This window comes from Meleagris gallopavo, chromosome 10 (genome assembly GCF_905368555.1).
Source record: "Meleagris gallopavo chromosome 10, MGAL_WU_HG_1.1, whole genome shotgun sequence".
Lineage (NCBI taxonomy): Eukaryota > Metazoa > Chordata > Aves > Galliformes > Phasianidae > Meleagris > Meleagris gallopavo.
Window position 1 is genome coordinate 5,687,335 of NC_139413.1, and position 20,793 is coordinate 5,708,127.

Sequence of the window (20,793 nt, forward strand, 5' to 3'; positions counted from 1 at the left end):
AAGATTTTTAAGTCATCATCTGATGGAAACATTTCACTGTGCAGATAGAAACCTCCAAACCCAAGAAGCTAAGGGCAGCTCCTTTCCTGCCTCCATTGACACAATGGGAGGTAGCAGGTTTAACAAGGACAATGGCTTCACTGTGACAAAGTCCACAGCCTGCACACATGGAAAGCATAGAACTTCTTATTAAATCAGGTTAAATTTTGCCAGGTGTGTTGGTGTAAAGCACTTGTGCTCACAAGCCCATGCCTGCCCTGGCACATCCCTTGGGTCTTCTCTGTGGCATCTCTCGTGAGAGCTCGAGGTACTGAACATACCTGGTTTTGATAAGAAGAAACATAAATGTGCTGCTGGTGTTTGCTGCTGCTTCCTTTGGGGTCTTCTTTACTGCTCTCCGCACAGAGTAAATAGGAAAGCAGCCCCTCCTGCTTGGGGTAGTGGGTTTTGTTGTTTGTGTTTTTAGCAGGAAAGCTGCCTTTTGACCCTGGGGGCATCCCTCCTGCTTCAATGCACAAGCACAGTTTTTTCAGGGCCAAAATCCAGCTCTAAAAAATAGGGGCACATTGCTACCAGCAGCTGCTCACAGCCTCCTCTGTCCCCACACACCCCTCCTGCAGCCTTCCCCACCCTGGGCAATGGGGGAATGGGAGAATGGGATTTCAGCCTTCTGCTTAGTGCTGGGAGGCATCTAAAATGCCTCGGTGAGAGGATAAGAAGCCTACTTAGTTGAGCCTGCATAGGACGGTTTGGTTTCTCCAGTATGCAGAGCCTGGATAGCGATGTCCCACTGACAGAAAGCAGCTGAAAATCCAGGCTGGGGAATCCAGGGAACCAGGAGCATGTGAACAACATGTTTTGCCTTGTGGATTCTCAACGTTCTTTTGCCAAGTCCTAGCAAACACTTCTGCAGGTGCAAAATGTTGCATGGGGGGGGGGGGGGGCGGGCAGAAACACTCATAGTCTCTTCTTAAACCTTAGCTGTCCTAAAGTCACAGTCCTGCATGACCTCTGTGTCCCCCCATACCCATCTGAGGGGTTTAATGTTTTCTTTTCTAGTCACTCCTAAATACATTAAGTAGCTGCATTCCAAGCCACTCTCTCTCCCTTATTTCCATGATAATTCATACCTGGGAGATGTCTGGATGGTACTACACCTTACATTGATATTTTGGAGAGTATTTCCACTTTTTTGTGCCTTTTGGACCTTGCTATGCTGGCGGCTATTTCACCTTCTCCAAGTTTGCTGGGCACCACCACCCAAATGAAGCTGGGATGCCTCTGGATCATACCAGTCCTCCCCACCACCACAAACCCTTTGACCATCATCCATGGTGGTCACCACCACCCAGGTGGCCTGGTGCCAGATCCCAGGTGCCACAGCAAGCCCAGGTTGTGTAACCACCATGGGTGCAGCCAGTCCCACAGTAGCACCATGCGTTCCCTATAAATTGAGGTGGGGCTGATCCGCCTGCAGTAGTGAGCGTGCTGCTGGGAGGTAAGGGGATAGCTAGACATACGTTCCCAGTGTTTTGAGCCCTTCTGAGCAGTGAGTTGAGCACTTTGTTTACTCCCATTGTTTTGGGGGTTAGCTGCTATAGGGAAAGGAGGGGAGGGTGGCAGTTCTTGCCATGGGGCAAGCAGGGGCATGGGGTCCTGGGGTCGTGGGTGTTATCTCTGGCTTCTCTGCTATAGGGTAGGGAATGAAATGCCATGCATAGCTGAGATGTTTGTCATGCAAGTTAACTCATGACAATGGAAGGACAAAAAAAAAAAAAAAAAAAAAGTAGTGAATAAATAAACAGCCTATGCTTTTTTCTTTAACTTGACAAAGTCCAGTTTTCATTTAGAACTTGGAGAGCCAAGAGGCTGGTGGCATCTGTTCTGGGGGCAGCAGACAGGATGCACGGGCTTGGAGCGGGCCATGCACATTTGACTCAGTTTTTCTAAGAAAGGAAGTGGCAGAGCTCCAAAGATTAGACACAAATATTTGCAAGGCCAATAAAGAGGGGTAGTTCAAACATGATTGCAAGAAAAATTGGCAGTGGTTTGTCCCTGAGCTGCAGACTCATAAAGAGAGTTTCCAGGGCAACTGCAGGGCTTTATGAGCAGCCTGGCTGGCACGCAGAAAGGGGATGGATTTCTTTACTGGGGGAAAAAAAAAAAAAGAGAGAAGATTAAATGGCTTTAAATGTTCATCTAGTTTGTAAATTAAGAGTCCAGGTAAAGGGAGTGAAAGGTTTGCCTGCTGTGCAGAGATGTGAAAGACCTCAGTTTGGGAGGTAAACGCCAATTCTGTGTATGTGGGATGGAGGGCTGAGCCTCCCTGGGTCTCCACATCAATTGCAGCTCTTCTCTCTTGCCATCTGGATTGTTCCTGCAGAACTTGTCCCTATAGAAGTCACAGGTGCTCAAATAATTAAGGCTGGTGCTTTCCTAGCCAGCAGTACAAACAGCCTAGTGGATTTAAGGGGAACCTTGCCCTTGAGGTTGGCATGGGCAATTTGGGAGGGAACATCAGGGTAGAGGTCAGCTGTGTGGTACCACCACCAATGGGGAAGATGAAATATGATGGTCTCAAAATGTACCAGTGGAGGTTCAGATTGGATATTAGGAAAAACTTCTTTTTGGAAAGGGTGATTGGGCACAGGAATGGGCTGCCAAGGGAGGTGGTGTGGTCGGGAGATATCTCTGGAGATATTCAAGAACTGTGAGGTGTGGCACTGAGGGACGGCCAGCGGGCATGGTGGAGGCAGGTTGGGGTTGAACTCAGCGATCTCAGTGGTCTTTTCGAACCATAACGATTCTGTGCTGGAGATACTGTTGAAGGACAACTCAATTGTCTTCCACAACTGCTCTGAAGAGGAGCTCATTGATATCGTAGCCTTCTACACTAGCTCCCCTGTACTAAAATGCTTTCAGGCTGGGCACATCTTGTCTCTCTCAAATATTTCAGAGCACAGAGATAAATACAGAAATTCAGATGCGTATATATGAGTCTCGAAGGAACTCTGGAGGATCCATCTTGGCAGGACTTGGTGCTTCTTAAAGGACAGGTGGTTTGTCCCCAGTGAACACGAGAGGAGAAGAAAAGGTGGAGGTGAATTCATCTCAGTGTGCTTTGGCAGAACGAGCATTGCTGAGCTAAATACAAGTAACGAGACTTCCCTGTCCTCCTGGGCAAAAGCTTCCTCCATTTGCTATTGCAGAATGAGACCATGCATTCCTCCCCCTAGAAGTTAAATCCCCCAAGATGCTCTCATCTGTTTCCCAGGCTTCTGTCAGCTGTCTCCACATTCTGTGATGGAGAAGGAAGTAAAAGAGAAGATAATAGAGAGAAGCATGTGCTGCTCCCTACATCTATAGCAGAGGCTGGAAGCTATAAATGCCTGCATCCAGCCACTTATTTACTTGCTTGTGCTTAGCTGATGGTTTGACACTGATATTTTGCGTGTTGAGGGTGGGAATATATTGATTTAAGGTAGTTGAGACTGAAGCTTGCTTGGGGAGCTGGGTAATTTGCCACGATCCTGAGACAAAATGGCAGAGAAATTAATGGTAATACATGCAAATTAATTCAGCAGAATTAAAAGAAAAAAAGCTGTATACACAAATTATCTCACCTCTCAGCACAGAGATCTGAGTCACAGTGAACTGCTGTCTGAAGGCCTCGGCATGGAGCTTGGAGGCTGCCAAGAGGTCAAATCAAAGGCTGAGAATTACTGGGAAATTAATGGGGCAAAATTGGGTGTGTTATATTAATCTGTGTTTCACCTGGATTGCTAAAGGAAGAAAGATGTAGAAAAGCAAAATAGAGGATGATGAGAATAATTACTGTCTAACATAGAACCGTGCAATGTGGTTATTTTATATATTGTATATATTATGTATTACAATATATTTTATATATTTATATATTGTGGTGGGAGGAGAAGCTGTGCATTCTGCTGGGCAGGTGAGCTGGAAGCAAACTTCTGAGTCACTGTGCCTTCCTGCAGTGTAAAGTGGAAATGAGTTTGAGAGGAAGCTAGAGGGTGCTGCTGCCTCTCTCACACAGCACATGATGTCTCTGGGGAGAGCAAAGGCAAAACTAGTTAAAAATAAACTTAAAACAAAACAAAACAAAACAAACACCACAACCAAACAAGAACAAAAAATCCTATTTTAATAAGATCATTTGGAAAAGGTACACCACGGTGCAGAGGAAGCTCAGGTGCAACTCATGGGTGACTGCTGCAGGTGAGGAAGGTGTACCAGAGCCAGGATCACTCTGCATAAGCTGTGGTGGGCAGGATTTGAGCAAACAAGCAACCCCCCCAGTGCCTTTCCTAAGAGTGATCCAATTGTTGGGACACAACAGCAGTGCAGATGCAGAGCATCTGACTTCCGTTTCCTCTGCCAACCCAGCTGATGCTGGATTTCTCCAACTCATTAAGGTTTGAGCTGTCCTTGAACAAAATCCTCAAAACTGACTGTAGGGTGTACGTGGAAAACCTTGCCCCTTTCACTGGCACCAAGTCCAATATACTGCTTCTGACCAACCCTGTCTGTCCTTCTCCACCTTCCTTGGCCCCTGAATCTCCTACTGGTTCCAGCAGTGGGGCACGTGGGGATGTCTTCACTCACTGAGACAGCACCTTGCAGCCAATCAAGACATGAGTCCCCACCACCCCCTCCAGTGACAGTGGGTGACCTCCATTTGTGGAGATTTTACTGCATGGCATGCAGTAGCCCATACGCCCCCCAGGCCAGCAGGCAGGCACAGGGAGCCTGGTGGCCCATTGCCCCGGGGGTGCCCAGTGATGGGGCAGGAATGCAGGGGTCCTCAGGCACAGACATGACCCCTGTGTCATGGGTAGGATCCCTGCAAGCATGCTGCCTTGGGGATTAAGGTTCATGTCTTTGCTGTGCATGCATTCAAGCACTGGCAGTGGAGTGAGCATGGGTATAAAGGTCAGTGGTGCAGCAGTCCTGTGAGCAGGGCCGGGCAGAATTCCACTTCGCCCTTAAATCCATGCTTGGAGAAACTCCAAGAGAAGATCAGATGAGCCCTGAGGAGAAAAGGCACAGTAAAAGTTTGCTCTGAATTCCCTTCTGGCTGCATTTGGCGTGTTATCGAGACAGCTGGCCAGCGGGACTGACATCGGGGCGGGTGAGTTTGGGGGCTTTATGGAGATGGAGTGGTGACTGGCTGAAAGGCACACTCGCTTTGCTATATGGGGTTTGTGCCTATCTCTGCACAGAGAGCTGCAGCTGGATGAGGGCATCTGTGGGTGTACTCGAGTCCCTTGCTTCTCCCAGGTGATTTTCTCTGGATTTCTGCACTATCCTCCAGCTCCTATTTAAGTTAACTTAATCTTCGATATAAAATTGGTTGAAAGCAAGTTATAAATGAATCTTTCTTGAGACTGCAGGAGAAATGCTTGTTATCTAGTCAGAGTCTGCACAGACTCACTCTTTTCATTTCTCTGATTATGCTGGTTTCAGCATAGCTCACTTTACACAGCTGAGCTTGCACTTCCTCCCCTGAACCCTGCCTCACCTGGGTTTCTCGCCTTGCATGTTTTGTAATGCAAGCAGCACTTTCACAACGCTGCGCAACTTCTGAATCGCCGCTCCATGCCCCCACCCCATCAGGCATCATGGCAGTTTTTTTCCTAAAGCCTTTTTCTTTCCTACTTAATGGAAATTAAATGCAAAAGCACAAAAACAAGCCATGGGGGTGGGAGGAAAAGTGCTGTGTTTTTGCTGATTCTGCACTCTTCATTTCCTTGTTGGTCACTGCACCTCACTGCCAACAGGATACCATGGTGCACCGAGTGGCTGTCATCGGGGCCGGGGCCAGTGGGCTGGTGGCCACCAAGTGCTGCCTGGATGAAGGTTTGGAGCCCACCTGCTTCGAGAGAAGCGAGGACATCGGGGGGCTGTGGCGCTTTGCAGTGAGTGAGCTCTGCCTGGTTTTCTCCTTCCCCTGTGCTCCCACAACAGCCCTGCTCGCTTCTCACAGGACAACGCAGACTGCGGGAGGGTCAGCGTGTACCGCTCCATCATCAGCAACACCTCCAAGGAGATGTCCTGCTTCAGTGACTTCCCCTTCCCGGAGGATTTCCCCTCTTTCCTCCCTCACAGCCTCTTCTTGGAGTATTTCCGCATGTACGCTCGGCACTTCCAGCTCCTGAGGCACATCCACTTCAAGGTGGGCTGGGACTGAAAGCAGGAGGGCCTCAAGGGGCTGCAGGAGCTGCCATTACATGGGTGGGACGGGACAATGATGGGTGCGAAGCCCACGAGCTCTGCACGCTCTGGGCATCCTCAATGCAGCCTTTTTGGCTCCATCTTTTAAGTGAGGCTGCTTGAGCATGGACTGTCTTGTGCCCCCCATGCTATGCCCCATGCAGGGGGAAGGTGTAGGTTTATTTTTGCAGTTCCGACGTGAAAGGTATCCAAAGGCCCAGCAGCCCCAGCCCTTTGTGAACAGCACCTTTCCGAAACACAGCACAGTCTCTGATCCTTATGTTACTGGGCTTTTCAAGACAACAGTTATCAGTGTGAGGAAGCGCCCGGATTTTGCCACCTCGGGCCAGTGGGATGTGATCACTGAGACAGAGGGCATCCAGGAGTCGCACATTTTTGATGCTGTCATGGTCTGCGCAGGAAACTTTCAGAAGCCTCACCTGCCGTTGGCTTCTTTCCCAGGTGAGTCTTGCCTCTGCAGTGGGATGGGCTGGGATTGTCCCTCTGCTCCACAAAGCTCACCAGCCAGGGCACCTGTGACCCTTGCACCATGAAAATGGATGCGGGCATATCCAGAAATGGATAAACCACCTCATGAAGATGCAACAGTGCTGTTCCATGAGGATTTTCTGAGCAGGACCATGACAAGGTTGCTCAGAAAGGTGGGAGAAGGTGAAAGTATCACCACTACTAATGGAGCTGAGAGTTCTGTGGGCTTTGCAGCACTGGGTGCATGCATGACCAGGGTTTGGCATCAAATCGGCGCAAATGTGGTGACAGATGTTCCTCACCCTCTGCACAGGTATTGAGACCCGCTTCAGAGGTCAGTACTTCCACAGCCTGGAATACAAAGATGCAGCTGCTTTCCAGGGAAAGCGGGTCCTTGTGGTTGGCATTGGGAATACCGCCTGTGATATTGCTGTGGATATGAGTCGTGTGGCTGCAAAGGTACAGCATCGTGGTGGGTGGGAGATGGGACAAGCAGGAGGGAGGTCAAGACCAGGGTTTCTCTCAAAGCCAAGGCTAGCAAGACCCACCACAGGGACACATTTCCCTTTCCTCTGCATGGTTCTTGCTCAACCCTTTCCTGGCATTCAGCACTTGCCTTCCCTTCAACCACTCACTCTCTGAGCGAGGCTTCATCACTGCTTTTCCACTTTACTGACATGCAGCCAAGCTTCTCCTGCCCCCACATACCTCCCAAAACTGTCTACAAGCACACAGAAGATGCTAAAGCACCATCTTGAACAGAAATATGAAGCTGCTGCACTGCTGTTAGTAGCCACGCTGTACACCTCTCTGTCCATCTTGGAAGTACAGCTCTATCTTCGCCTCTCAGTACCACAGAAACTCACAATTTTGCTCCCCAAGGGTTTCCTCTCACTTGCTCTTTGGGTTTCTCAACAAACAAGCCTTAAATTGAGGCCAATTGAATGAGCTTTGCAATTTCTGGAGAATTTGGACTATCTGGGAACTTTGCAAAAGCCGCCATGAACTGGTTGGTTTATCTGGACACCGGCTGCCTTCGCTGGGACCTTGCTCACAAGCACAGGAATTGGGATTTGCTACGTCAGGCAAAAATGGAAGTCAGGCTTCTGGGCACGAGGCCCTCAGGCCTGCCTTCTCTGCCAGGTGTTTCTCAGTGCCAGGAGCAGCACATGGGTGTTCAGCCGGGTGGCAAACCATGGCTTCCCGTGGGACATGCTCAACACCACACGCTTTAATCACTTTCTTGAATGGCTTCTCCCATCAGCCATCATGAAAAGGATCAAGATTTGGAAGATGAATTCATGGTTTAACCATGAGATCTACGGCTTGGCTTCTGCTAAAAGGTGGTTGTTCTTTTTTTTTTTTTTTTTTTTTTTGTTAGAATGTATTTTTAAATAGTGTGAAATCATCTTTCATTTCAAAGGAATTTTGCAGAATAGCAAACCATCAGAGAGCATTTTTTTTTTTTCATTGATAATGCATTTAGTATGGCTTCACGCTCTTGGTGCCTGTTTGCAGCACTATTGGGTTCTGGGGACTCAATGATGTCCATGTCCTAGCAACAACTCAACCCCACATCAGGGTGGTTTGCAATGGCTAATCAAGCCACAGGGGGCAGAGATCCAAACCCGAGGCACACAGCCCTCACATCCCTCCCAAGCACCGCTTTCTTAGGAAAAGCCACAAAAGATACATTGCGTTTCCCTTGGATGCTAACATTTCTCTCCTTCTTTTTTTTCCATGCGAAAGTTCCAGTTTTAAATTCATTATCAATGAAGAGCTACCATTTTGCATGCTCTCTGGAACCATTGTGCTGAAATCAAATGTAAAGGAGTTCACTGAAACCTCAGCCATTTTTGAAGATGGAACAACTGAAGAGAACATCGATGTGGTGATCTTTGCCACAGGCTACAACTTTTCATTTTCCTTTCTTGAAGAGTCGATTTGCAACCCACTCAAAAGTAATCGTACCCTCTATAAATGTGTCTTCCCACCCCAACTGGAAAGGCCAACGCTAGCTGTCATCGGTTTGATCCAGCTGACTGGCTCTGTGATGGTGGGAGCAGAAATCCAGGCTCGCTGGGTGACAGGAGTCTTTGCAGGTGGGAGTGGGACTGTAGGGATAGGGGAGGTGCTGGGGTGGGAGGACAGGTCAACTTGCTGCTCTTGGCACCATGCTGGGCATCACCACGCTCAGTGCTTTTGGTGAAGGTGCTGGGAGCATGGAATGGGTTGAAGGACTATTAACTGCTCTGCTCATAGTGCTCTGCATGTTCTCTGGTCTCTTTACTCTTCTCAGGCGCATGCAAACTCCCTCCCAGCAGCAAGATGATGGCTGAAGTCTCGAAAAACCAGCTGCCAGTCAAAAGGTGTGTGATGCTCCTATACTTGGGCTATAGTGTGATATGCCTTTGCTTTTCATAAGCAAATCAAGCTGAGAAAAGTTGGTCCTCTCTCTTGCCAAACACTTTCTGCTGATCCATGCTGAGCTCTGGGATGAAGCAAACCCTCAGCGATGTGGGGAAGAAGCAGCACAGCACCCATAACCTGCAGGACCCTCTGTGGGTCCTCCACAACCCACCCTCTCTCACAGCACCTCGGCATGGAGCTTTGTTTTCCTCTAGACAGAGGGTGCCATCTCGTGGCTTCTCCCTCGTCAGTCTAGGAAATGGGCAGCGTGGGCTGAAGGCCACATCCCATCCCCAAAGCCCACTGGAACTTAGGGGCAGTTTCCTAGCTTAGGCCACTCTGTGGGTTGTGTTTCAGAGACCACAAGCAGGTTATGGAGACAGAGCCTCTTCCTTGTGCTAGGCCAGCTGCTGATAACCCCGCATAAAGGTTCTTTGGGTGCCTTTAGGTCCCTTCATGTCACCCTATAGCAGGGCAGCCTGAGGGAGCTCAGCCAACTTGTGTTCCTTGCAACGTGGTGGCTCTTGTGAGCCCAGAGCGATGAATCAAGATGGGAACATAGCATGCTATTTGATTTTCTGTATTGATTCTATGCCCCATGGAAGGGATGTGCCTGAGAAGCGGAACTCGAGGTTGAATTTCATTAGTTACACCAATGAGATTGCTTCGTGTGCCGGTGTGAAGCCCAGAGTGCTGCAGCTGCTCCTGACCGACCCTTGGCTGGCCCTGGCTGTCTTCTTCGGGCCCTGCACATCTTACCAGTACCGCCTGATGGGACGGGGGCAGTGGAGTGGGGCCAGGGCCGCCATCTTGACGCAATGGCAGCGGGTCTTGAAACCTTTGAGAACTCGGGTGTTGGAGGACAGTGCCTCCTCACACTCCTGGCGCTGGCTGGGCCTCCTCGCCCTGCCCACAGCACTGGTGGTAGGGTTCCTCCTCTCCAAATGTCCCAAGGTGGGGTGGGCTCCCCGGGCACGACATATGTTCTAGAAGAGACCCTATGAGGATGGTGCCATGCTATGCCAACAGGGTGGTGTTTGTGGGTCCAGTGTGTGTGGGATCTCACCCCTCTGTCCCTATCTGTGGGTGAAATGCAGCAGGACAGGACTGTGGGGAGGTTTGGGATGAGGCTGAAGGGCACGGGCCTCCTCAGCACTGCGGATTTGGGAACAGCAGTTGTGTTCATATGGAAACTTCTGGGAGAGGCTAGCTGGAAATAAACCTCAGAGTGAGCTTCTAATGGTGCTACGCACGGTAGGATTCCACGTTTTTACTAATGCGTTGACTAATCGGCGACAGGGGTTGGGGAAGGGCGTGGCGAAGCGCCACTGCACGGTGCCAGCCCACCCCGCGCCCGGACAAGGGCGCGGGAGAGCAGAGGGCGCGCACGCCACACCTCCCACTGGGGGGAGCCGCTACTTCCGACCGCTAGGGGGCGCTCGCGGGCTCCGCGCGCCTCCCGGACTGCGGCACGGCGTGGGGTCACGTGGGCGGCGGCGCGAGGGGTGGCGCGCGCGCGCGGCGCGGTGAGGTCAGACGTCGTTGGCGCCGGCTTGGCCGCCCGCCATCTTGGCCCCTGTGTGGAAGCGGCTGAGGCGCGGCGTCGCGGCGCCGGGAGCGGCAGCGGCCTCGCCGAATCCGGGAGCCCCGGGGAGCGCGGGGTGGGGGGAGGCCGGAACGCCGGCCCGCCGCGCTGCGCGCCAGGTGAGAGCGACCGCTTCTCTTCTCCCGCGGCTCCTCGCCGGCCGGCGGTGAGGAACCGGCGCCGGGAGGAGCGGGAGAGCGGCCTGCGCCGCATGGCCTCGGGCGGGGGCGGCTTCCGGCCGGCCTGGCGGCGGTGCTGAGCGGCCTGGCGGGGAGCGGGGTGCGCGCGGGGCCGGGGCCGGGCGGAGGGAGGGAGAGAGAGGGGGAAGGAAGGAGGGAAGGAAGGAGGCGGCGCGGCGCCGGGCCTGCGGCGGGCCGGGCTGCTGGGCCGCAACGTAGCGCATCGCCGTCTGCGGCCGGCCGCGCCCCGCAGCGGGCACGGCGCCGGGCCTCGCCCCACGGCCGGGCTGCGGGGGCCGCTTCCCGATCCACGGCTCCCCGTTTCTCATCCTTCTTCCCCGTATCCCATCCCTTTCTCCATTTCTACCTTCGGTTCTGTTCCCTTCCTTTCTCTCTGAACGTCTCCGTGCCTCTCTAGGGAGATCCACGGCGTTCGTGCTCTCTTTGTGGCATCGATTCTTCCTCCCGAGATCCCCCGGGGGGAGGTTTTTTTTTTCTTGCGGCACGCTGGGCGATGTGGCTTGGTTTTCTAACTTTGAAATATCCATCCACAGTTCTGGAGGTGTACAGTAAAAGGCTGCTGCTGCTGCGTTATTTCTTTTAGATGTGAGTGAAGCGCCTTTGGGAAAGGTATTGTGGCTTCTGCTCTCAGGGATGAGGTTTGTAGGAGTGGGGTGGAGATGACTGGGAGGGGGGGGTTAGCGATTAAATCATGGTGTGAGCATGGTTAGATGACATGGCTAAAATTCAGGTAGGTGATTCGCAATGAGTGCAATGGGAGCCATCACACACGGATGCAGATAGAAATTTTGGGGCTAGTTTCCTGCTCAGGCCCTCTTTATGGGAGAATCAGAGCGTGCATGAGAGCCAGGTGCTGGGAGTTGTAGTGAATGCTGTGTGGTTTCTTCCCCTTTTGTGTTTTGGGCATGCATTTCATAAGCATGTCCCTTTGTGAAAGGTCTTGAATCCTTTCTTATTGGAAAATGCTGTTTTTCCTTATTATTCTTTGGTTACTGGAGTCAACTGAGTGTACTAATAGAAATAAGTATTATTTCAAGCAGAAGGAGTGGTTGTTTTTTTTTTTTTTTTCAATCGACTTGTTTCTTGTGCTGTGGAATATCAAGCCTACCCATTGTCCAGCTTTAAGAGCTGTGCTTGGACAAGAAACTGCCTTTTAATGGGGGAGGAAATGGGACGTGATCTCATCTGTCCATCTAGAAGAAACGAAAGGATGGCCTTATAATACTGAGTGCCAGAGATGAATGGTTCTCAAATTCCTTTGAATCATAAGCCCAGAGAATTTTTCTTCGTTATTAATATTGGGACCCTTCCCCAGGGTCTTCCCTGGGACTGAGGAACCTTTAAGTTTTGAGAGCTCTTTGGACTTAGAGCTCAATGAAGAGGCATTTTGTCACTCGGTATTGGGCTCAGTGTGTGAGGTTATGGCTGCTGTGATGCAGATGTGTTAATAAATGTGGACATGTGAGCTGAATTGGGAAGTGGTATAGACCAGTGCTTGTGTATGGCCACCAGGACTGGTTCCTGTCACCTGGAATACCACCTTACTGTATGTGTATTTTCTACATTAGGTGTTATGCTAATGTTTGTTTGCTTTGGTAAGTAATAGCTTGTAAAATGTGTGTAAGTCAATATACAGTCATCTTAGTTAGTCTTCTTCTGCAGATATTTTATTAATATCAACCTGTAGTTTCTTTTACTTTTGTTTAGACATAGCAACTGGAGCCCTAAATTTTTGTTGAAAAACCTTTACAAATTGTTGCATCTGTTTACAGCTGTAATTTCCTTGTTTCTGGAGTCCTTGTTTGATGGTACAGATTGCACTTTCTTTAGGTCTATTTTTCTGAAATCCTCAAGTCTGCTTGGGTTAAATGACCCACAGAGAACAGGGAAAAGATGGTGCTTTCATCAAAAGATGAGAAAGCTCTCACTCAGGTTTTGTTCTGGCTGAATGGATTTCTTAGATTAATAAAATGAAAGAACGTAAGGCAAAGCAGTGGATGTGTTGGTGGGGTTGACTTGTGCCAAGTGTCCTGGCTTACACAAAGTGCAAGCCCCTTAGTCTGGAGTATTTGCCTAGTCAGCTGTGGGAATGATGTGAAAGTGGAGAGAGGGTTGAGAACAGTCTAAATACCATATAAGGGTGATGTGGATAAGAGGCTTAAATGTGGAAACAGAAAGGAAAAGGTAGCTCTCACAGGAGGATTAAACCCATGCGTAGTGTGCTCTTGCAGAGGAACAAACCCTTGTATAGTGCATTTTGGATAGTGATAGGACAAGGGGGGAATGGTTTTAAACTGAGACGGGGAGGTTTAGGTTGGATATTAGGAGGAAGCTTTTCACACAGAGGGTGGTGGCACACTGGAACAGGTTGCCCAAGGAGCTTGTGGATGCCCCATCCCTGGAGGCATTCAAGGCCAGGATGTGGCTCTGGGCAGCCTGGTTTAATGGTTGGCGACCCTGCACATAACGGGGGGGTGAAACTGGATGATCATTGTGGTCCTTTTCAACCCAGGCTGTTCTGTGATTCATTGGAGGTGGGAGTGAGGAAGACAGATGTTCCTGTAGTCACTGAAGGAAGAATGGGACAGAGGCCAATTATAGTAATGGAGAATTTGAAGGGGGAAGAAAATCTCCACCCTGAAAATGCAGCACCTTTCCACTAGTTGGGGATGGATGCTGGGCCTGTAATGACGGGACCACAAGTGGTATTTTACTGGTAGAACCAGTTGTTCATCTTTGGTAGTGAATTTTTTTTTCACTCAGTTTCATGCCCTCGTTTGTGGGTTGTTGGTGGGTGTTTTTTTTTTTTTTCAGGACTGGGTTTCACAAAACCTCGTGGAAACTTTCCATGAGAGAAAGCAGGTGTAAAAAGAAATGCTGAGATTGGTGTGAGGAGGTGGGGGAGATAACACAGTGTGCATGTGTTTGTGAAATACAGATGTGGTGGACAGAAGTCTTGAAAAAAAAAATGCATAAAGAGCAGAGGAAGATGAAGTCCTAATGAAAGTCAGATGAAGACAGCTTTTATGTCTATGAGGAACAGGCTAACAGAAATAGACTGTTTTTATTACAAATACCTCAGCCATTACATAACATTCTAACTAAACAGTAATGAACTAGTCTATTACAGATTGCAGTGTATTAGAGGGAGAAGCTTTGTATCATCGTATTGTTTTCCTGTATCTGATAACATCTTGATTAATGGTTAAATTAGAGTGCAGAATTGCGTTGCGTATCTTCTATCTTGAGAATGATAGCGGTAAGCTTTAACTGATGTGTTTTTGAAGATAACTTGAGCTACGTTTTCAGAGATTTGCAATGCCAGAGACAGAAATTACTGCATTTTACATTTGGGTACATCAGCTGTGAAAGTATTGGATCACCTGGTGTTGGGTAGCTGAGAGATGATCTTAAATATCTCTTTAATTCAGTGTGCAACTGACTTCTTAGTGACAGAGCAGATTTATTCCCTGTTTAGGTAGCTGGGATATAAGTTGTAGCTCAGCATGCTCTGAGGTACCAAATGGATTTCTGTAGTAAAACTGCAGTGGCTAGGTTGCCCATTTTTGCCACTGTTTGCTTCTGTTAGCAAACATCAAACTTCTCTTCTTAGAAAAGCAAACAGTTTCAGGCTGTCCTCATTCAATCACACAAGTGATTTCAGTTTATTTTTAGTATTAATGTTTCTGTAAGCATGTGACCTTCATATTTCCAGATTTTTAGTTTGTAAGCTTTTAAAATTATAGATGTGCATTTAAACAGTATGTGCATACATATGGCTTATTATTTTCAAATGAGACATTTGTAAGCTGTCTTTCTTTTTTCACCTTATTTAACTGCTTTGAATCTTCAGCCTAGGTGTAACTGCAGGAGAGTCTTCGTATTTCCAGAAGAATAACTTTGTTTCAGAAGCCAGGTGTTTCTCCCAGCTTAAGACTTGATAAGTTACAGGACGCGGGTGTTTCTTTTCAAAGTAACCATCTATTCCACTGAGAGACCTTGCCGTCTTGGTATCAGTGCACTGATGCTTTCATTTGGCCAAAACTAAATTTCTGTGTTTACTGGTCTTGTTTTATAATAATGTTAAAAACAGCTTCTGCTTCTTTTGCAAGTGTATCTAAATGTGTGTTTGTGTGTACATCAAAAATATTCTGCTGAGGTGGAGCAGTAGCAAATTTTCTTTTGCAAATAAGAATAAATACTCTACAGGAAAAATGCATTCTATTAAGAGAATCGTGCCTTTTTCTCATGGTATGGCTACGTGATTAATTTACTGGATTCACCTTTGGTAGAAAATGTTTTTTATGCCACATATCAAGCTAGCTGCAGGGACAAAACTTTGTAGTATGCACTTAGCTTTGGATTCATAATAGTTTTTTAACTGTGGCTTTGATAGTGTATTGAGACTTGTTGACTCTTTACCTGCTTTTGAAAGCAGAGCATCAAGGGATTGTGTTAGTTGTTTTTGGTAAACAAAGAACCAAGAGAAACAGAAAATATTTGACTTAATCTGGTGTAATTTGACAGATGAAAGTTAACTTTGATACTTAAATTAATTCTGTAATGATGAAAGTCCTATACATAAATTAGGTATGCCGATGAGGCTTTTCTAATCTTTTCTAATTTAGCTCATCATTTTTACTTTTCAATAATGAATGTGGTCTGAAGCAGAGGGCTGAGCTGACCCTTACTTAAGCAGCACTGTCCAGTCGTTGGTGTGATTTTCACAGTTGCTTCTCTTACATAACGAGCATTGCTTTAGATACAGGATGGAGATGGTTTCTGCTTTAAGAAATTAGCATTTAGCGTGTCGTCAGCAACAACCACATAAGCAGAGAAGAAGGACATAAGAGGCTGCACGGTAATGAACTGGGCTGCACCAAGGCTTGTGAAGGAGCAAATTCTATCTTTCTATGTACAGGAGTAAAGTTTTCTTTATTGATGATGGAGAGTGGTAATCTGTGAGCATTTGGCATCCCTGACTCTAGCTGTCACAGTGGGAACTTGTCTTACTTGCCTTAAAGACAAGTAAGATACAACATTTCCTAATACAGAGCAGAAATTGTGGTTTTAGCTATATAAATCAATTTAGAAGTATGGTGGGACTTACAGGCAACACAGATTTAGAGTATTAAAGAAGGTGGGAATTTTTAAGGGTTGTGACAAGAAGCTTAAGACAGGTTTACTGACTAGAATAACTGTTACTGAACTGTTTTTCACCACGTTAAGGATGTACAGAGCTCTGTATAAAATTTTATGTTCTGCAGATTCCTACTATTAATGAGTTTCCTTCCATCTTGAGGTTGCCATCTTCAGTAACAAAGGTACCCTGAGAATGTGAAGGGAAAGATGTTGGAATAGTAGCTAGAGAAGAAAAATTCATTTTGGCACATGTATTCTAAAGAGGAATAAAAATGGTCAAGATTTAGCCCCACTGTAGTTCTTATGCACTTATAAAATATTCTGCAAGAGTTCATGACCAGAATACTTTGCCTAAACGCTGCTTCAAAGCAACGTCTTATTGATTTCTGAAGTAAGGAGCTTTAAGTAACAGATCATTACATTTAAAATTGATCTGTGGATGGAGACACTGAAAAAATGTTTTGCTTAAAAACTGGCAAATTTTCACTTATTTGCAGCTGCTGTCAGGGGGATTTTAAAGGTGTGGAGAGAAATCCATTGCTGCAAGTGAACTGTGGTTCCTTGAGAGGAGCACTGAAACTGAAAAGTGTTTCTTCCTCTATAAAAAGAAGTTAATTGTTACATTTGGACTTGGAAATTGTATCAAAAGGGAAAGAAATTGACATCTGGAAAAAAGATTTTTAGTCTGGGTTATCCACCACAGCAAGGAACAACTTGGCTTTACTTTTGTATTTTATCTATCCTGCCCTATTCTGCTGTCTGTTCAATGTGGGGTGAGTGGGAAGGGTAGGAAATATGTAGGAGGTCTCATTCAGCTTTTAGAAATCACCACAAAGACTTTCTTATTTAAACCTAGGCAGTAGTTGAGGCATACTGGAGAACCAAAAGTGCCACCAGTTTAAATGGCCTTGTTTCAGAGTCTGTAAGAAAGCAGAGGGGTGCTTGCAGTAAGAGTATTAGATCAAAGGGGAAAAGTGGAGTAGTAGAGAGATGGGTGACTTTAAAGGGCTTCTACTTCCACTCGTTTGGGTTGAGAATCTGGCCCGTTGTCACTTACCTATTGATTATGTTTCATCAGCTTCCTAAAAGGAGATATTTTGCACCTGACTGTGTGGCTGACTTAAGGAGCTGACCCTTGTGCAGCCTGGCTCTTGTTTCAGGTAACTTATCCCAGCGGGTGTCTGCACAGGAGTGCATCCTGCACGCTGTTAAGTCTGCATCTGGAGTCAGAGCTGCTGAAGTGCAGCTGGAGCAAAACCATGTCTTGCTTCCTGTGTTTAGAACTGTGAAGGAATCCAGTAACGTGTAGACTACTTGTTCATACCTTTTTACTGTAGGGTGCAGGCAGATTTTTTGATTATTCTTGCAAATGGATCCTCAAGCCCACCAATATCATTGGTTTTGCTTAATCTTTGTGGTTTTCCATACGTTGAAATTTAAGCAGAGTGGTGCTGATCATCTGAGTGCTTTCAGCACTCGTTTGAATAGTCACAGGGATGGCTGTCTGTCATCAGCAGCCTTGCTTCTCCAGCAGATCACACGTGGGCTTCCCCTTTGCTCCTCTGTTATCAGACATGCTGTTCTCAGCAAGCAGAACAGTGCTACTTGGGGTGCCACTGAGAAGGAGACTCCCCATGTAGCCTTTGCTACGCCTGAGGACAGTGGGCATGCCAGGAGTTCTGCCTTCCCAGGCTTCTGCTGGATGCCGTGGTGTAGTTGAGCAAGAAACAAAGTGGTACTTGTGACAGCATGTTAAGTGCTGTTGTAATTTAACAGGCCGTTTGTGATCTTAAACATTAACAGATGCCTTTACAGAAAGCAGCTGTGGTCAGAATAAACTGACCTGGATTAGTTTGTGAGAAGCCTAGCGTACGGTTTAACTTTCTTTTTTCAATTAAAAATAACTGATAGGTGAGACAGGTTGTGTTCATTCTCTTTATTCAGTGAAACTTGCTGCCTACTCAACTACTATTTGAGTGCTGTTCTTTAATAGCAAGTATATGGACTGTTTCTGTAAGAATTTGCCTTATTTTATTCACTTATCTTTTTCTCATATAGTCAGCAAATTAGTTCAAGGGCTTTGAAGTATTCTCATTCTTCTTAAATAATGGAAATTTCTCTAATAAACTCTTGAAAATCTTGAAAATAAAAATCTTGTTTGGCATCTGTGAGTTGAAAAGCTAGTTGGGTGAAAGCGCTCGCATTGTTCTGTTCCCAGAAGTAATGAGAATGCATCTCATTATGATGTTCTCCTTAATTGTATAGAAGCTGTTCCTACATTTTTTTTTTTTTCCTGGTCCTGGCTCCCTTCCAGCACTTCAGAAGTCCTGCTGCAATTAAAAATTTACAATTTGGAAAAGTTCCTTAACAAACTGTGTGAAACTGGGGAAGCAAAAATCTGTCTTACAAAAAACGTGCTCTAATACTTAGTGGCAGAGAAATAAAGATTTGTGAAGGTTGGTCAGGCTAATTAGGAGCACAGTAGCTTGCCTTAAAATTGAACATGAAGAGATTCTGGATCTTAGGTTTACAGAAACATACGTTCTTCATTGGCATATATTTGGTAATCCTGCAGAGCATTTAGATTATTCTAATTTATGTTTGAGGTTTATCAGAAAGAGGCAAGAATAGCTTAGTAGTGTTAGTGCCTGAGCTGCATGCTGTGCTAGTTCTGCCTTACGTGTGGCACGCGCTGTCAGTCTTCACTGGAATCTCTTGAAATAACCTTCTGGCAAAGAAGCTGCTGAAATGTACTTTGGTAATTTGGAAACATGCTACTTGTAGGAGAACTTGTATTAATGCAGTACTTGTTAATCGTTGTCATTTTTACTTGACTTGTGCTGCAGATATTGCTTGAGTGGTGGAACAGGAAGGTGTGGTTGGAAGCCTAAGAGTAGAATTTTTGGAAAAATGTAGGTCCTGATTTTATAACCTTTGTCATTATTTAATTTTAGGTAAGTGTAAGAATTACCTTTGCTACTGTTTTGAAGTTCTGGAAATAGTTTTGGATGCTACAGTCAAGAGTGAGAGCTTTGGAGTTCTGAGTTTATCTTCTGTTTGGGTAGAGGATGTGACATTTATTTAGGGGTATTTGTTAATGTGATATTGTTGATATGGTACTTGACCTCACTTAAAAAAAAATAAAATTGTAGATGTGTCTTTAAAATAGAAATCTATTTTTTTTTTTTCTATATTGATCAGCACACAGACTAGAAAGAGTGAGAACTTCAGTGGAGAGACAGAGGAGTGTTAGTCTGAGAAGATGTTTTCTTGCTGGTTTTAAACCACCCATACTGCTGCTGGTGAGCAGGGCTGTGTGCTCCAGGCTCCCTTGGCTGACTGTTGATTGGGAGCATCAATTCCTCTCTTAGGAGTCCTGTTCTGTGGGGACTTGCTGCTGCCTACCTCCATGTGGTGGTGTTCTCTGCCGAGTGGCAGTGCTACCTACCAACAGCCTGCTTTTTCCTTAGGAGCTACAAAGTATAAGTTGCTGGCTGCTGGAATGTATCCGAATGGCAACAGAGAAACAGTAACAAGTTACTAGACAGTCTGAGCTAGCTTGATTCATAGGGTGAGATCTGAAGTCTTAATTCTGTTCGTGTAAGAACTCACTTCCTATTATGGTCAATGGAAATTAGATGCCTAAAGGTATTTGGAAGATCATGGCTTTTATGTGAAATTTAAGCAGAAATTTAATTTCAGTTGTCAGTCTTTTCCAGTGAGAGAGGTGATACCAGTGCTTTGCTCCTCCAGCTTTTTTCTTTTCTTAGAAAGGAGGGCTAGTTTCGCTTGTTTGTTATGAAACCAGTGCTTAACTGTCTTTATTCTTCCTAAATGGAGATAATTTCGAGTCTTGAATATTACTGGAACTGTAAGAATTTTCTTCAGAACTTAAGAGAGAATCTTATTTTTAGTTTTGAGACAGCTTGCTTTGCTTTGGTGTGTGGCCATCTCTTTACAAGGATGACAGTGAAAGAGTTTGGTAGTCATTTTTGGGCTGTGCTTTGGTACCGTAGCAACCTTTAGTGGTAGAGCACATCTCAAAAGCATGGCTTTTTGTTCTTTGATAATCTGTAACGTGCGCTGTTTTATGGCTTCTGAGGACAGTCTTATACTACTTAAGTGCTTCATTGGTAGCACTTTGTACATTTTTAAATTTGGAATTCTTCTTGTGATAGAACTAGCTTTGCATCTCAACTATGGAAGAATCTACTGCCTGAAAAGTGCCTGTGCAGTTATAAAGCTAAAGTAGGCAGAAGTATTAAATCTTCTGGGGTACTGCGTCCAGGTCTGGAGCCCCCAGAACAAGAAAGACAGAGAGCTGTTGGAGAGGGTCCAGAGGAGGCCACAAAGATGATCAGGGGACTGGAGCACCTCCCCTGTGAGGACAGGCTGAGAGAGCTGGGTTGTTCAGCCTGGAGAAAAGAAGGCTGTGGGGTGACCTCGCTGCAGCCTTTCAGTACCTAAAGGGATCCTACAAACAGGAGGGGAATCAACTCTTTGAAAGTGTTGATGACTGCAGGACAAGGGGAAATGGTTTTAAGTTGAGGGAGGGGCGATTGAGGTTGGATGTCAGGGGAAATTCTTTACAGAGAGAGTGGTGAGGTGCTGGAACAGCTGCCCAGAGAGGCTGTGGATGCCCCGTCCATCCCTGGAGGTGTTCAAGGCCAAGTTGGATGGGGCCCTGGGCAGCCTGGTCTGGTATTAAATGGGGAGGTTGGTGGCCCTGCATGT

At 46.6% G+C, this 20,793-nt stretch overlaps 2 protein-coding genes across 20 annotated transcripts in view; both read left to right on the plus strand.

Moving 5' to 3' along the window:
- Positions 1-1,446: 1,446 nt before the first annotated feature.
- Positions 1,447-10,376, plus strand: LOC100550601 (dimethylaniline monooxygenase [N-oxide-forming] 2). 4 transcript variants are annotated; one of them, XM_085232156.1, is made up of 9 exons: positions 1,447-1,498; positions 5,802-5,939; positions 6,008-6,196; positions 6,534-6,696; positions 7,037-7,182; positions 7,867-8,066; positions 8,473-8,825; positions 9,023-9,092; positions 9,738-10,376. In XM_085232156.1, exons 2-9 carry the CDS (start codon positions 5,808-5,810, stop codon positions 10,120-10,122), a joined length of 1,638 nt encoding a protein of 545 aa, XP_085088282.1. In that variant the 5' UTR covers positions 1,447-1,498; positions 5,802-5,807; the 3' UTR covers positions 10,123-10,376. The 4 variants fall into 4 exon arrangements, with proteins under 4 accessions (XP_085088282.1, XP_003208632.2, XP_010714028.1 ...); XM_003208584.5 differs by lacking the exon at positions 1,447-1,498 and adding an exon at positions 3,370-5,152; XM_010715726.3 differs by lacking the exon at positions 1,447-1,498 and adding an exon at positions 3,375-5,152 and having other exon boundaries at positions 5,802-5,880; positions 5,989-6,196.
- Positions 10,377-10,636: 260 nt separating this feature from the next.
- PRRC2C (proline rich coiled-coil 2C) overlaps positions 10,637-20,793 on the plus strand; it is a 69,257-nt gene continuing 59,100 nt past the window's right edge. For 6 of the 16 annotated variants that reach the window (XM_085232137.1, XM_085232139.1, XM_085232144.1 and 3 more), the window contains exon 1: positions 10,637-10,836. The gene's annotated coding sequence lies outside the window, so the exon portion shown is untranslated. Of the gene's footprint in view, positions 10,837-11,461; positions 11,527-20,793 lie in introns of those variants that run through there. The other 10 variants (XM_085232146.1, XM_085232140.1, XM_085232141.1 and 7 more) reach the window with 5 other exon arrangements.